This window comes from Apteryx mantelli, chromosome 21 (assembly GCF_036417845.1).
Source record: "Apteryx mantelli isolate bAptMan1 chromosome 21, bAptMan1.hap1, whole genome shotgun sequence".
NCBI classification, from domain to species: Eukaryota; Metazoa; Chordata; class Aves; order Apterygiformes; family Apterygidae; genus Apteryx; species Apteryx mantelli.
The window spans coordinates 1,889,892-1,907,586 of NC_089998.1; the positions used below are offsets into that span (position 1 = coordinate 1,889,892).

Here is a 17,695-nt window from a genome sequence, read left to right on the forward strand (position 1 = left end):
TTTCTACTGTTCTCATGTCATTTTTGTTTGCTGCTTTATGCCATATTTGATTTTCAACCACTAGAAATGGTGTTGCTAGAGAATTATATTACTTGTCGTAAAAAAAAGTAAAAAGGAAAAAGCAAGAAATTGTTTCATCTCTGAGCGGACAAGGCTTTCCCATCCCATCTCTACTTCAGGCTTTCTGAGGTTTTTTGGTAACAGTTTTGCTTCAGAAGACATGACATTTCTGTTTAAGAAACTGTGCTGCACCTCGGATATTGGGAACGTTATATAGTGTCTGAAAACTATTTTTGTGCATGTGTCAGTAGAAAAAGCTAAAACCACAGTGTATTTATTAGTGGGGAAGGGGGCTTGTCTCAAGGCCTCTGTAAAAATCTGTATTACCCAGTGTATTTTTGTCTTTATGATATGTGTGCCAAATTATTCAAAATAATTTGATGTTGGCTACAAGGCATTTTTATCAGCCAATTCAGTTGACTTCTATATTGTTATGAAAGTTATTATTGGAGGTTTTTTCTATAGATGGTAAGAGGAGTCACAAATTACCAGTGTCAGTTGCATTGATCTGTGCTTCCATATACCTGAATATAAAGAGAGCCATTGTCACCTGTGAGCAGCTCACATTATTTAATCTGTGCAGTTCAAAGACCGCAGGTGACATGGGGAAAATGGAGTTCCTGTTAAATACACTCCAGCCTTCATGACCTCAGTGATGCTTGCTAGTCTTTCTGCTTTTGCATGGCATATTTCTTTTTAATCTTTAAACATTTCAGATAGTGAACAGAAATTGAGGAAATGCAGTTGATTTTTGTACTCCAGTGGCAATTAAGCTGGCCAAATATGCTGCTATAATCACATTTGCAATCAGATGACCTGTACAGCTTAGTTTCTTGGACAGTGTGAAAACACACTTTTTTAAATGCACAGCTTTTAATGATAACTCCAGAGTTATAACTGATGTGCCTAAGAGATTTTGCTTTAATATTCAGTCATGAGTAATTCAGGGACCTACAAAGGTAAGTTACCTCAAGCATATTCAATAAATATAATAGATATGACAACATGTAATACAGGTCTTTGGCACACAATATAGTGGTTATGACCCCAGTGATTTAATGGGTATTGTTATGATGTTTAGCACTTTATTATATATAGATATAAAATATATATATATTATATATATATAAAAAATATTATATATATATTATACTTTGTTTCAGTTATATGTAAATGTTTCAAGATCCTCCTCAAGGAGTATTCCTTACGATTTTCTTCTTATTTGCAGGTTTTCTGTTATTGGGTACTTTTTAAAGTTTCTCTGTGTCCAGTACATCAGACCAGGCAATTTGTATGCCTGCCATAGTAAAGATGGGAAGATACACAAATTATTGGTAGCATTTAAGTGGATACCAAAACGCCTGCATTCTTAAGTTTAGAACATCAACTGTTTGTCTAGAGTTGGTTCTCAGCATCAAGAAGTATGTGAAAATGAATAATACTTTCAGTGCGTGGTACAGGCTGCTGATAGTAAGCTGTGAGGCAGCCGGGATTTTAAAGGGATGCTGTGAGAGTGGGAGGCTTGAAGCGTTCCTGAATACTGAGTAAGACACGCTAGCAAGAAGCATGGACTTTTGATTGCCATTGTACGCTACAATGTGATACTATAGTTTTCTAATGTACATACTGTAGCAAAGATTATATTGGCAATAATATTCATCCTATATCTGCTATAGACTGAAAGATTCTAAGAAAATTTTTACTTAAATTAAAAAAAACAAAATACCAGAACTGGAAACAATAACGATTTGGCAAAATCTTTTTTGTTGATACTTCGAAGTCATATCAGCTTTGTAGAGAGAGTAGATGGAGACACTCAGCCACAGCAATTTCAAATAACAAGAGGCTCAAATGTATGCAGTTTCATTGAGCATTTTCATTTATAAATTAATGTAAATTATTGTAATTCTGTATATAACACACAGAAGTGGAAATAATAAAGTGGGTACCAGCAACTTCATGGAAACTCCTAAAAAAAATTACTACAAGCCATAGCATCAGGCAGTAAAATAATTGCAGTAGAAAAATACTCTACTATTCTTGACTTTGAATTGTGTCTAAAAATTTTTGATTTTTGAAAGCTGACTCAACTGGAGAAAAAAGGACAGTAGTAGATTACCAATAGAGTCTGGTTCTGCCTGATCAGCTCAAAAGGTCTTGTTGAGGTTGTGAAATAGTTTGCCATCCTTGCAACTCATTTTACAGAACAAGTTCCAGACTGACTCTGCCTTCATGTATTCTCTCTCCATGGAAATTATGTCCTTTTTCTCATTCTGAATTAGATGAGTACAATGAAATCTGTATTTTACATATTTATTAACAAGGCTTTCCTCCCGGTGGTATTGTAACTATCTTCACTGCTTTATGCAAAGAAATTACAGGGAGAATTCACAAACCTTTAGGAGGTATTTGTGATCACTCCTTTTCAAGCATTATTGCTCATATCTGTATTCCTCTTGCATGTTGCTCCACCAGTCATCATTTACTGGCTTTCTGTCCATACACTATTGATGGCATTGTTTCTTTTAATTCTGAAATGAAGGACATAGACCTCAGGTCAAGTTCAGACCTCCTTGGATATTTGTTGCTGGAAAACTGATATGATTGAAGAAATGATGCCTAGCTCACTGTCTGGCATGTGCTGGGTTAAGGGAATTTTTAGCCTCACCAAAAAGTATTTGGTCAGGTACTCAGGTGTTGGAAATTTTCTTAGCAACATCAGTCACCTAGGAACATGATCATCTGCTGTTCTGGGGTAGAGATTACAGAGCTTAATGATTAGCTACTATAAGCTGCAGCTGATGCCAGACTCTACCCCCTTTACACCTAATTAGCCTCATTAATGAGCTCTTCTGCTCTCCGCAGAGAGGGCTTCCTCCTCGGAATAGGAGGCAAGAATACCTCACCCAGGTAGATGTGTTGAAACCTTTAATTATTGCCCACACCTGCAAAGCCTTGTGGCTCTGTCAGTGTTGTTGCTTAGCTGAAATTGTGCTTATTTACAGTGACCATGCTGCAAAGTATTAACTCTTTAACACCTTAGGAATTGTTTTTAAGTTTGGAAGTATTTATATAGGGTAAAAATCTAAGCACCCAAAGATTTTACACTGAATAAAGTTGCATATGTTATGTGTGAGGGTTTTTTGTATGTGGCAACAATGTTTTTATAAGTATATGAGTATTTTGTTTAACAACACAAAATGAGTCAAAATCACTTAATCAGCTCAAAAGGCAGCGTAAGTCCATGCTGATTCTAGTTTTTAACAGGAATAGTTCAAAATTAAATGTTTTCAATGCAAATAGTTGGTTGATTATTTAGTAACATTTTTCATAGTAGCCAGTTGTCCTGAATTTTCAGCTTGAAAATGTCTGCTGTGAACATATGTAGCATCCACCATGTAGGTACTCTGTGGCAGAGCAAAGACTGTAATCCAGTTCTGCAGAGTAGTATCCAGTGTCCTTAAGGATGAAACGGGCAGGCGGCGAGTGTTTTCTTTTACTGCTGTTTCACGCTTATTCACTTGGCTTGCCCGGCTTCTAGCTCATCGTTGCAGGAGCCCTTCAGTCAGGTGAAGCTGGTGTGAGAAAACCTTGGACTATAAAATGCTTGGTGCCTACAGAGCCTGGAGACGCCTGTAAGGACAAACTGTGGTTCTTAGTGAGTTTGAGCCATGGCTTTTTTTTTTCTTTTCCCCCTCTTCCCCCCACCCAGCAATTCATCTTGTAAACTGTTTAGCGGATCGGGTGCCTCCTGCAAAGCATGTTCAGTGCCTTTGCCCAGAGCCTGTAGAGTGATAGAGCTTCTCAGCCAAAGCTGCGAGATTGTTATATGTTAGTCAACTTTGTTCACCCTAAGGATATTCGTAGCAGAATGCTGAGTAAATTTGAACTAAAACATTAAAAGAGTAAGTATCAGAAGAAATGAAAAAGAAATCTGGAATAAAAGCATCAACTCATAGAGTTGAAAGAATACCAAGAAACTGAAAATAGGGCCTTTACTTCGAGGCGTTAGGTCACCTTAATCATCATAATTAGCTCTGCTTATGAACATGTAGACCAAGTTTTGTTTTACTTTATTAATAACTGGCACAGCATCAGGCCTCACCAGCCAGGCATGTACTACTGCACTGTGTGAGTCACAGAGATTCTTACATGCTTTTTCATGAATGCAATTTGCGTTAAGTGCCAAAATAAAGCATCAAAATGCAAATATTTGAATAATGTTTTGTCAATTGCTAATGCTTTTTATTACTCTCGCATAAAGGAGATTGCATCCTGTGCAGTCGTCTGACTGAAATCTTGGCAGGTTTCGTTCCGTTTCCTAGGTGAGGAAACCTGAGGTTCCAGGGCAGAGAGAATGGCTTTTACAAGAGAAAAAATTATCATTGAGGGCATGTGGGTCTGGTGGGGAGCAGACTTGGCATTTTTGGCCCAGCAAATAGCTGCCCATCTGTTCTCTGTCAGAATATGTTAGAAGTGCATCTGGATTCGTGCCCCAGAGTTTCAGCTCGGAGCTGGTCATGTGCCTGTCTCCACGACAACTCGAGGAGCGCGTAAACTGCTGTGCTCCGAGCCAGATGCTTCGCCGCACATGTGGTCTAATTAGATGGCAGTTTTTCCCCTCGCTAAAGAGTTCAGAAATTTTGCAAGGTTTCCATGTCAGAAATGTGTAGCTGGTTTAATGGGAGTTGGGAGGAGTCATGTGGCCAAACACTAAATAATTATGCTTGCTGCAAAGCTCTGCTTTGGGGTGAATGTGAGCTCCAGGGCTGCCGTAATGCAGAGCAAATCCCCTTCCGTTCCTTCGGCATGGCTTGAGCAAAGAGCAGTGAACCTGGGGGGAAGTGGTGAAAGGAAAAATCTGTTTTCCCCCACACACTGGATGCCACTTTCTCTTTATGAATATTTCAGGAAAGAATTGGGGGACTGAGACAGATTACATATCTTGCAATAAATGCTTACAGTACACATCATCTCACTTGGCTTTTTTTTTTTTTCCCCTAGTATTTGAATAAAAACTGCAGGAAGTGAGATGCTGCAGGATCTTAAACCGTAAGACACAGAAAGGGTTTCATTTGGTGCAAATGATCAAGGAGCTCTGTCAAAAGTAATTGGAAAGTAGCACAGTGTTTTTGCATTTATGCTAATGTGTGTGGTGTTTTTTTTTTTCTCTCTAAGTCTGTCTTGCCTTCTCACATGATAAAATCTGAGCCTCTTTCTGACAAAGAGTGAATAAATGGTGAAAGAAAAATGAGGCATTCTTCATTTAAAAAGGGAAATGCTTTACTATTTTCTTTCCCACCTATAAGAAGAAGCATCTGGAGCTGTTACAGGCTTGATATGTTGGTTCTTTCCCAAGAGCTATTGGGACAGACATCGCACACTCGGTGAGGAGCAGTACAGAGGCAAGTGTCTTTGGTCTGGCAGGGCCTAGGTTCCAGTTGTTCCCATGTATGGATGCTTTTGCATCATTAAGAGTCCAGTGACATAAACTATCGAGTTATAATCCCGTATGTGTAGTAAATAACCATAGCAAGCATATGTACATGTGCATAAATATAATTAATCATTGACCACTTAGGTTTCCCCAGAGACCATTACATGACTAGAAGAGAAAGGAGTGAAACCTTTTTCCAGTGCTCTTACACCAGTGCCTTTGATTGCCCCTCTCGGGGGGAAGGATGGATTCCTTTTCTGCAGTGACTTCTTTTCTAGCTGTGTTTTTTTCATGGGAATGGCAACCCACTGCATACTCAGTCTGTAGAGTTTTCATGTCTGCTTTCTGATGAGGCTTCTGCACCAAATTTGGTGCAGTGCAGCATAGCATGATGACAAATCAAACTTCAATGAGTTCTGCTATAACAATAATAGCATTTACATTGATGTGTATTATATGGAGGAGGTGGCATTGCATATTATGTTATCTTACATGTTTGTGCATTAGTATGTGTACCAGCAACTGGATGTCCATAATGAAGTGCAAATTTAAAGAAGTTCTATTCCATTATATCCATTTTATTTACAGAGATTTTTTTTTGTTTCTGAACTAAAAGAGTGGGGTTCTCATGTCCTACCTTTATGACTAAAGCTTCTTCTTCATATTGCTTTACAGAAGTTAGCAACAGTTCATTCTCCTGCTGCATGTGTATTAGCTGTGTGTTAAGATATTTTCACCCTCAGAGAACAGCCTTTCTAGTCAATGTGGGTTTTGGGATCATCATACAAAGGAGTCATATGCATCAAGCACAAAAACGTATTTTCAATCAATTGCACTTTGCTTTCTTTGTGCAATTAGATAAATTAACATTGGGTGGTTTTCATCACAGATTATTTTCTTTGAGTATTTCAAATACTGATGACAAATACTGTTCTTCCAACAGTTGGCACAGTTTTTCCCCATAATTTGTTCACATTTATGAACTAACTGCATTTCTGAAACCTCGCAGTTTTGTTTTCAGGAGTATGGTCATATGTTTCAGGAGGAGTATGAGCAGGGTGTGATCATGTCTGAGTTCCTGGATGAACTAACAGGAGATTATGGAGAGATTTTGGCTCTCTTCACTCTTAACGTTGTTGTTGTTGTTGTTGTTGTTGTTGTTGTTGTTGTTGTTGTTGTTGTTGTTGTTGTTGTTAGCTGGATCTGAAGCTCATCCTCAGCTTCTTGTAATTAGTTGTACATTTTATATCTACTGGAACTAGATGTAAAGCAAGTGCATTTTAGTGTGATAGGAGAAGACTGGGTTTTAGACTTTATTGGGTGACTTCTTGAAGCTTCATTGATTTGGATGAGTTTTGGTTATTTACATGTATCTAAGAAAGCAAAATATTATCGTTTGTGACCTCTGGGCTTACTGGTCATCTCTAAATTTTGGCCAGTCATTTATCATTTGTGTAGACATTGCTTTTTTATCTTGTTTTAACAAAATATTTTGATACATTCTTTTGAATTTTAATAAATGAAACAAAAAAAGCTCGTCATTTATGTCATATAGGAAATACTTCGTGTAGATGGTATTTTCAAGCACACTTTTGTATTTTGTCGTAGAAGAAAATAACTCACGTAAAGAATTGCTCTGTAATTTTTCTCCTTTTTTGTATTGTCACTAATGTTCCACAATAGTTAAAATAGAAAAAGGCCTTTTTATTATAGGGAATTTGAATTGGTAGCTGCTTTGCATGCAGAACATACTAGCTTCAATGGGAGTATTGCTCATGGAATGATTGCAGAACTAGGCCCTGAAATTACCTTACCAGCTAATGATAAAATCACATGCAGGCCACAGGGGTTTTTGTGGAATAAATATAAGAGTGCAACAATATACAGTACACATTATACCAGTAATTTAAAGCACATTCAGGACAAAGAGAGAGTTCCTGGTGCAGGCAGCATCATAGAGATTTGCTGTATCTGATAAAGATTAGGTTTCTTGGCTCATAATACCATACTATTACTTTTCTTTTGTTAGTCTTTCAACACCTACACTCATGCATTGACACAGTATCAAGTAGGAAGAGGAAGAATAGCCTTGTATTTAAGGTACTGAACAGGGATTAAAGAAATTTCGGTTCTTTTCCCTGGCTCTGCCAGAGACTTTTGTGACCGTGTACAAGTTACTTATTATTTTCCTGCCTCTATTCTTGATCTGTGAAATGGTGATTCCCCCCCGCCCCCCAACAGGAACGCTTTACTGCCGCTTCCTTGCGCTTTATCTTCCCGGTTTGTTGCCTGAGTTCCAGAGGCACGAGGCGCTTAGAGCTAAAGGACGGCAGGCCGAGACAGGTGATGCAGAAATCAGGGCAGGCAATGGGCTTGAATAGCCATGTAAACACTTGGAAAGTAGCTTGCTCTGTTACACTCAAGTAGTTTCATAATTTGTAAATACGAGTATGCGTCATTGTACTTTGGCCCAAGAGGAAAACGCTAAGTGACCTAATAAAGTAAAAGGGGCTGAAGGGAGAAGCAAAAACACTGCTGTGTGATTTAATTTTTTTCCAGTTACTCATTTTCCTATTAGTTTTATCTTGGTTTTTAAGTTGTTTTTGTGCAAATTTTGGTAGATCCTTTAATGGTGTTGGTTGTTACTGTCTGAAATAATATATAATGGCGTGTTGTTGTTGAGCTGCTGGTTATATCACATCTGAATTGGTTTTCATACAAGGTTTTAATGCAAACAAATCTTATTTCATATTCTTTCTACAAAAGTTTCATAGTAATTTTAATCTGCCTAAAACAGATTTTTGATCTTAAGACATTTTGGATGTTTGTAGAGTTGATCACAGCTTAATAATGCAGTGTATTATTAAAGGCATAAAAGAAGCACTGTTGACCGCAGGCTTCTAATGACAGAGACAAGATTTTGGTGAAGATTGAGTGTCTGCGTATTGTATTTTAACATTTAAAATTGAATTATGCATTTAAATGTGCTTCATCCTAACAGCCTGCTGGTAAATGATAATGATGTCTTCAATAGTTGTAGGAAACAGATATATGTCCTTTTTGAGGCTTCTTTACTTTTATTTGCATTTTGGTCAAGAATATGTTTGTTGATATGGAGCTGCTTTTTTCCGCAGTCTAACGTGTAGCTCCAGTTGGTATCTAGGTACTCTTTACAAAGGGAATTATGTGACAATTTTGAGGATGCTTACAAGGTAAAATTTTGAAATTCATTAACTTTCAATATCTGCATGAGAAAACTAGGTTACTGCCACTTTTCAAAAGGACGTGTTTGTCTTTGTCATGTAAGCACTAAAAACAAGAAGATTAACCTCTGTTTTCTTACGAGTTTTTCTTACTTTCTTTTGTTGCTGTGAAGCGAGTTCTACTTCTTTGTAGTATAATCAGAATAAAACTTCAGTGACTCTTTGTTCACTCCCGTCCAAGTTGGGAGCTTGGGAAGGCGTGTTGTTTAAGCTTTGTGTGCTGCAGAACCTGTCTGTCTTGCAACCCTACATGATTTAGCTCTCAAGGAATGATTTTAACAGAAGTTCCCAAACTCTTGTATTGGTAATGCCCATGTAGCTAAATGCAGCTTGTCGTACGTGTTTATAGCCAGGATCTGCTGCATAGGTACAAGCTAAGTTTTGACATGCCACATTTTGAAGTGGGTGTTTTTATGTCATTAAGTGTTATGATTGGTGTCAGTGCTTGAATAACTTGCATTGTTTTCCATTTTGTTTGTCCTTTAGTGAGGCTATTACAGATTATTACAGGAGTTATCAGATCACATGCATAAGAATGACAGCTGTAAATCTTATAAAGAGAATCTCTTGACATTTGAGTATATCTACCAAGGATTAAATACTCTGGTGAGGAGCATGATAAAAAATCCTGATTTGGACTGATGATGGAAGTGGGCATTTACATAAGACACAGTAAGTGATAGGGCAATACATTGGTATATTTACCAGTCTGCATTGGTAAATATATATGTTTGAAATACTTTTCAAGGTTACACCTTTTGCATTGAAATAATTTGTGTAGTTTCTGTTAGCTCCTAATTCATCAGAACTGGTAAACTGGTCTCTCTTTGAACAGTTAGTTTGCTTTACAAGAAGTGTGATCAAATCTCTGAACACGTGATTTCTTTGTTCCTGAGCAGCATCTTGAAATGCTAATAAAGCTATGCTATCATTTGCTTAATATAGAGTATTTGATCTATGCTTTCTTGATTCCATTATGACTGAGGCAGATGCAAAGAGCTCTCTTGTGCTGAACGTATGTACTAGTTACGGGGAGGTTATTTGTCGTTGCAAATGCAAGCTGAATGAGCCAATGTCCTATCAAGTGTCTGCCACCAATTTCCGATTTTCTTTATGGAATCCTGCTGGCTGACTGATCATCCTTCTTCAGCTGTGATGAGCTAATCTTTCCTTGACATTGTAATCACAGTTCTGGAAAGGTCTGCAGAGGAGTTGTTTGCCTTTGGTTGCTGTTGTATCTGAGGTTGACACATACATCCAGATCAGTAAGATCATTCTCATATCTTAGTTTCATTATAATTCTGGATGGAATTATGGATGATGGTTCCTAGGATATCACTACAAGCTTTACTTTATGCTTTGCAATGTAATCAATTTTTGTAAAGGCCACAGTTATTTGCAACATCTAGGTAGTAATAGAACAGTGATATATGAATCTCTTACATGTCATTGTTCTTGCTGTATATTTGGGTTTTTGCTGCATTGTATACTGGCACTAGACTTGCAGCTTGTAGACTGTCAGATCATCATCCTGTTCTGCGCCTTTAAATTCCACCCACATTTTTTCATTTCATGACTAGTTTACAGAGCAGCTCTAATGGCTTGTGTGTTTATTAAAGAGGCTTTGAAAGAGCACCTACACAGTTTAAAGGCATGCATACAGCAGCACAAAATTCATTACCCTGCACCACATGCTGACCATGATAATACAGGCGAGATTACATACATCTTCCATGGCATAACTTTTAGGATTGTCTAAACAAAGTCTTCAGGGTATTTTTTGTTTTTTTTACCCTGGAATCAGGTTCTGTGAAACCTTTACTTGTGCGAGAGACTCTCACTGCTGACCTAATTCAAACCCTGTCTTCATTGTTTTATTGTTTTTTACAGCAGCCACATGATGGCTTTAATGCCCCACTATCCTGATGCACTCTTATGTGTTTCCTCTCTTGCAAGAGTGGAAATACTTGGACTTCCATGAGTTATCTTAGCACCTGTGGGTCTTTCCAGAAGTATCACTAGTGTTTGCCCTTCTCCTCTCCTCCAAGACCTTCTTTCATCTGTGCTGTCTTCTCTGTCTCTGTCCCCCGTACTTTTAGTCCTTTATATTCACTGTGAAAGTTGTTGCCATAACCAGCCCGCTGGCCACTCCCCTGGGATGCTAGATCAGCCAAAGCAGATTATGGTACTTCTTTCACTGGCAATAACTGTCTGCACAAGTTTCTGTAGATTCTTCCAAAAGAAAAGTATTTTTTGCTGAGGAAAATTGATTTCCCCAGAAGATGGGGAAGCATCGTGGAATTTTTGTACAGCATAGCTAATCATAATAAGTCTTTATCGTTCAATGTGCTCTGTGGATTTTTAAGATATAACAGCAGGTTTCATGAAACTCTTTAACAGTATGAAATAAATCCTAGACTCTCCTTTCCTTTTGCACTTGCTGCTTTAGATAGGTATTAAACATTATTTTAGAATGTAACAGAATTCCAATTTAAATTGGCCGGCAACAGATCGGGTGTGGGCTGAAACTTTTCAGCTTTTTAAGGGGTCATGAGATAGCGGCACTGCCCTAATGAACTTCATTATGCCGTAGGAATATAAAATATTCATATAAAGGGAGATTTGCAAAACCATAAAGGAAAGGCACCTATTTTTTCAATGCATCTGGGAATTTTAAGTCCTAGTCTTGTATTTTAAAGTTTCTTCTCCTGTGTTAATATTACAAACTAAATTTCTTTGAAATGTGTGTATTTTTGTATTTATAAAATAATTTTGGGGTCCAGATTTGAAATATATATGTACTATCCAATATTACAAATCAAATCAGATTCCTCATAAGATTAGAGTGTGCACAGATTTAGGGTATTTGCAATGCCATATCTTAGCTTTCATTATGGTTTTATAGTTGGCAAGGACAATAATGGATATTTAAGCTGTTGATGAATCAAGGTCTAAATTCTAACTGTTGGAAACAGAAAGTTTAGGAGTCAATGAGTTTATTAGGACAAGTCATTATAATTGTTTTACATGTGAGCAAGACTATTCATTTTTCAAAACATCTGCAGTTCTTAGCATGTCTCTTCTTGTACAGTGTCATCTGTCAGTAAAAGCAGAGCTGATTAGCTTTATAATTTACACTTAACTAAATCTGTCAAGAAAATGGTCTTATAGTCCATCTTGTCTTTTTGTAATGAAGCTGTGGATGGGGTTAAGAAACAGTGTGTTCACCCTCCTGGAGGTCATGGAGGATAGAAGCTACTAATGCATTCTAAGCTGGAAAGCTCACGCTTGACCTTGATGATTAAAGTTTTTCTTTCCATCCAGCAGCAGTTGAGCCTGAATTGGCTCTTAAGAAGTCAAAAGGTCTAATCAACCTAATGAACAAACTCAATCATTAGTACTTTGAGGGAGGAAGTGTTTTAACACTGTAATAATACCGGGCTCTGCCGGCTGCCATGCGTGCGTTGATAGGAACGGTGTGTCAGTTCGGTGTATGGGGAGAAGCTGGTGTCATTGCGCTGGCTGTAGAGCAGAGCACAGTGAGGTTGTGCTTGGCAGAGGACGGTTCTTTCCAAATGCTCCTAACCCTCCCTGGCCACAGGAGAGATTTTAGAGTCGCATGGATTATACGAAGGGCTGCTTGTTCTCTTTTAAAACATTTTGTAAGTAAGGATTAAATGAAACCTGAACCTTCCTCTGGTGAACTTTTTCTCTGGTCATATACTGAATCTACACTTTTCTTCATGGATTACTCTATGTTCTTTTCACACTCCACGTTGTATCTATGCCACCCACAAATATTTTTCAGACAGCCTTTATCACGTTGTGAAAGCTGAATTTGATGGGAAAGTCTTTTTCACACAGGTCGGATAGACTTTAAATCCTGTTGTTTATCATTCTGTTGTCTGGGCCCATTTGGAAAGTGTCTGCAGCTACAGTTTCTGTAGTAACAAATGAATTTGCAATTTCCTAAGCTTTTCTTCTGTTACTGATTCCGGTGTTCTCCAGTGTCCTGACCTTTAATTCCTGGTGCCTGAGAGAGAGTTTAAACAAATCTCAAGTGGGATGGCAATAGTTGAGTATAATGTATAAAGTTCTTGCATGAGGAGTTGCTATTAGTCCCAATTGTCAGTCCCATCTCAAAATCAACTAATGGATTTTTCTACTTGCCAAATTACCTCTTGCTTGAGGTCTTCTTTTGACACTTCCAGCTCAGGCAGCAGTCCAGTTCTGTCGCTCTTTCCCATCTACCAACGTGAGTACTGGATCAGTTGTTAATCATTCAGGTATATTAAAACCTTTCAGACACTTCATGCCTTGACTTTTGAGACAGAGCCTTTGTCAGAGCAGTAGTCAGTGCGTATTGTAGAAACTATGTCACCATCGTCTTGTGTGCCTACCAGGCAGACCTTCTTTCCAAACATTTTTCCTTTGGTTATTTTGAAAGGAGGTATCTTATTATACTTTACTCTGGCAAGAGCAAGCCACAGAAGTATGAGCACATTTCTTGCCCATAAATGTTATATTGATTGTATTGTTCTCCAGACCTGCTAGAGTCAATCACTGACAGATTATTACTGTTTAAAATTACATTAATTATCCTGGAACTGTAATCTGATGTTAGTTAGGAAACCTGCTTTCTTCTCCAAAATCAGCAAGATTGTCTGACCAGAGGAAAAGATGAAAGGGACTGTCCAAAAAGAGTGACTCCCTCCCTCTCTCTTTGGAAGAGAGCTACTCCATACTCATACACTTACAGCCACTTGCAGTTGGTTATTTTCCTCCCGTTAAGAGCAGGCCCTGACCTCTGGCGTTTGTTGACTCCTGGGATAAAAGTGAGGAACATGATACATCGCCTTGGTGATTCTGGTTGTCCAATTCATCGGGATCAAGAGAAATTTTCTTATTGTGCTCTGATTATTTGAAGATAGATAGGTCCTTCACTTTCCTCTTAAACTGAATGACAAACTGGTATATCTGCTTGCCCCATTTGGTTGCGGCAGTCGGGTCAGTTATGGCCAAGGACGGGTCATCAGCAGGAAGGGTCCGGTGTCGGGCTGATGAGCTTTGGTAGTACCAGACCTCAGCAGGAAATACAGCAGTGAGCAGTGGCTCCTAGGCGCAGGAAGAAGGGTGGATATCTGTGCATTTTAACAAATGTGGATGTCATCACAGTTTGCCCAGCACAGTTTTAAAAGATTTAGTGTCCCTTTACTATGTATTAGGTGTTAGAAGTCTGTCTGTGGAAATGTGGAAGCAATTTCCAGCATAAATTGGTGGGGAAAAAACAACGCGCTCAAGTAAGCTGTGGTATGTTTTTTCAAGCACAGTCTTTTTAGTGGTCCTGTCATCTTTTCATTAGACAACCAACAGTAAATCAGATTTTTAATCTAAAAGGCTTTCAGAATTGACATCATATCATGCTTTTAAAGTGAGTTCTTTAGGGCTTTTAGCTATCTAATGTGGATTCTATACTCTCAGAAGAAGAAAAGTCCAAATATATTTTAATGTGAGCACGAAAAAGCCCTCCATATTAATTACATATCAATATAATTTTATCGTACTTTTACTTTATTGTTTTTAATTCATTGTATTTACTTGCTATGCTGAGTATTTGTAGATTCAAGCATGGAGGAAATTTGCGCCCCTATGGCAGATGCACAGCAGCCTTCAGCATTAACATAACTCATTAAAATAAGATAAAAGTAGAGCTGCAAAACAATCTCTGTCTTTTGCCAACAAGCTTGCGAAAAAAGGGAAATTTCACTCAATTCAATATATGAAAGTGTAATCTTTCTGAACTGTGGCCAGAACACAGTAGAAATTACCGCCTTTGCATGGGTTAACTCTCTGGGCCGGCTGCGGTAGATGGGATCTGACTGCACCAAATGCAGGTGATTGTGTGTTGTATTTTGGAGGCATTAAGTAAAATTACCTTTCTGGATGATGAAAGCTCCCTCACCAATATTAGCAAAATGTGCAGAAAGCAAATGTGTTCTATCTTGATGATAGGCAATTTCCCCCAGTTTCCGACTTGTTTCTAAGTGTCGTGATTAAAAGCAGCTCTGTCCCTTCTCATGCGCTCATGTGCTAACCTGAAGAAAACCTCTGCAGTTAACTTTTATAAAATGCCTGCTTTATTTATTTATTTATTTATCCATCTATATATCTATTTATTTATTTTGGAAGGTAAGTAGATAAAATGGAGGCCTGCTTATTCGAACAAAGCTTTTTCAGCGTGTCCTGCTCTGGCCTGTACAGGGTGAGCCGATCACCTTCTGCGAGGAGACGTTCGTGTCCCATCGCTCCACCGTCATGAGGCAGTTCCTGCAGAACGCCATCCAGCTCCAGCTCTTCAAGCAGGTACTGGCGCGCGGGCCGGCTCCGTCGCGGCCCCCTGGCCGGCCCCGAGGGCTCTTGCGGTGTTCCTCGAGCCGGCTCACCCGCAGCCAGCAGCACCCTCGTGGCAGCTTGCGCCCGGGCCCGGCTCTGGGGATAAGGTGCTTGGTGCTCCAAGAGGTGTAGGGGGGTCCCCTCTCCCTTGCTCCCTCCCCACCCCCCAAAAAAACCCCTCCGTAATAAAATTTGTTGGTTTTGTTCGAAGCACAGTCAGGCCCAGTATATTTGCTGCATGCTGTTTACAGAAAGCATACTACTGCTAAACACAATATTACTACTTCAGGCAAGCTGAAAGCATATGTATATTTACAAACACATGCCCGCTGTTTTTTTTTTTTAATGAAGAAGCATACCTTTTTGCACTGGTAAACATTTTGCTAGTGTTTTTGTTGTATTTTCATTCTACTTAGAGTCCTTTCCTACTAAGAACGTTGTGCTTATTGTAGCAAATGCAGAATAAAATCTTTTGAAAAGCCAAAGGATGGGATGGTTGGCGTGTTTACACTTTCTTTTAATGCTGATATTGTAGTTCATTGATGGCCGCCTGGATCTTCTTAACTCTGGAGAAGGCTTCAGTGATGTTTTTGAAGAAGAAATAAATATGGGAGAATATGCTGGTAAGAAATACAGTATTTTTAAGTAATTTCAGAGACTGTCCCTGACCTACTCTTTGGGGCCTGATTTGATGGGTCACTGTGATCACTCATCTAAATAAGTGAGGCAGCAATGATCCCTGTAGCTTGAAGTGTCTTAAATTTTTGTTCTTTCCTCTTTAAAGAACCTTAAGTAAAGTATTATAGCCTGAATAACGTCTATTTGGCCTTTGCAAAACCTCAGCTTTACCACTTGGCTAAAGTACAACTAAAAGAGCTCTTGCAATGCAGGATATTGAAAAAACCTTGGCTTTACCCAGAACCACCTGAAAATTTCTTTTAGCAAGCTTAAAAAAAACCCTCAATGTTCTCAAATGTCTGAAAAAGAACCCAGGGAGACTAGAAATCCTATTAGCAACTGGAAGAAAAATTGTAGGTATCTGGACAATTTTTGGTTATTTTGTTTCCATTAATGGAGTGTCCTGTTCTGTTTCTGTAGTATTCATGCTACTAGAATCACTAAGTGCTAATGCTTCACATTTCTAGCTTGTTTTCTGTTTGGTAGAGAGTTGCAGTTTTTTTGGGTTTTTTGTTTGTATTTTTTTTTTGATTCTCTCCAGGTAGTGACAAATTGTACCACCAGTGGCTCTCTACAGTAAGGGTAAGAACACAATATTTTTCCAACAAACATTCCAGTTCTTACTGGCCCATTGAACAGTTTTGTATCCCTGTTAACCTCTGTCCTCATGAACAAGACTAACCTCTCTCCTATAGTGTTTAGCTGTGGACAAGTTGAGTTTAGTTGCGAGAAACTAATGCACTCGTCAGATGAAGTAAAAAATAGAAGGAAAAATACTGAAAAAAATCACCATAGGAATATTGGACTGTATTTCTCATGTTTTTGAATCCTATTTTAATGTCTTGGAGACATCTAGAAATAGGTTCTTGTCGTTTTGGAAAATGACGTGTTTTTTCTTCGCTTAATAATAACCTAATGGGAATCCAAGCCACATCGAAAAGGTCTTTATAAAGCTAAATGGTGTGAAGTGCTGAATGGGGGACAGCACTGTTTGGAATGATTTTTCTATTTAGTTTAGTACTCTAGTTGTATAAACTAAACATTTAAATAACTTAAGAGAACAAAACAATACTATAGTTGATAATTGGCACCTGATTTTAAAAGTCTCTTTTGATGCATAGAATATATTGTAATGTATCAAAGTAAAATAATTCTGGTTTATGGCTATGAATCACGGGGAAAGATTTTGTTGTTTTCTGGCAGAATTATCATCTGCAGCATTCCATTTGCCTTTTGTCCTGGTTATGAATAGATTTCCCTTACACACAAAGTTGAGCTCAATATTATCCTGATAGTTTTGAATTAAACATACTTTATAACAGTAATGCAAAAAATTTCCCCCCCCATAGATAAATACACATATACACACGCATACACACACATGTGCATATATTTATATGTATATGTGTATGTTTAAATATATAGAATATATATTCACATACATGTAGGATGCCAAGTAATTTTAAAATAAGAGGAAAGGTGAATAGTTGAGAGTGAGTGTAAAAATCTATGTAATTACATTCAGCAGTTTATAATTTTTGTTTAAGATTAACAAGTAGTAAATCTTAAAATTGTGTCTAATTATGATATATCTAGAAATATAATTTTGTACTGAAATAAAATATTATAAAATTATTTAAGATTTTATTCCATGGATTTTACCCTTCTCCTTTGTTTATGAAATAAGGTACTATGCAGCAATAGTCAATGGTGTGTAGAAGATATATAAAACACCAACTAGACTAACAGATTGTTCTGTCTGACATATTACTGTGTTATATGACTTTTATGTTCACCACGTGAAATTTAGCTTTTCTAGAATTATGTTTATGACTGTAGTTATATTTCATTTTGGCTCTGTTTT

At 37.9% G+C, this 17,695-nt stretch overlaps 1 protein-coding gene across 5 annotated transcripts in view; it reads left to right on the plus strand.

Moving 5' to 3' along the window:
• The window catches only part of DENND1A (DENN domain containing 1A), a 228,105-nt gene that overhangs the window by 164,326 nt on the left and 46,084 nt on the right, over positions 1-17,695 (plus strand). For 4 of the 5 annotated variants that reach the window (XM_067308804.1, XM_067308803.1, XM_067308805.1 and 1 more), the window contains 3 exons: positions 15,022-15,123; positions 15,689-15,776; positions 16,373-16,413. In XM_067308804.1, the coding sequence (XP_067164905.1) occupies positions 15,022-15,123; positions 15,689-15,776; positions 16,373-16,413 (231 nt within the window). The remainder of the gene's footprint in view (positions 1-15,021; positions 15,124-15,688; positions 15,777-16,372; positions 16,414-17,695) is intronic. The other variant, XM_067308807.1, reaches the window with a different exon arrangement.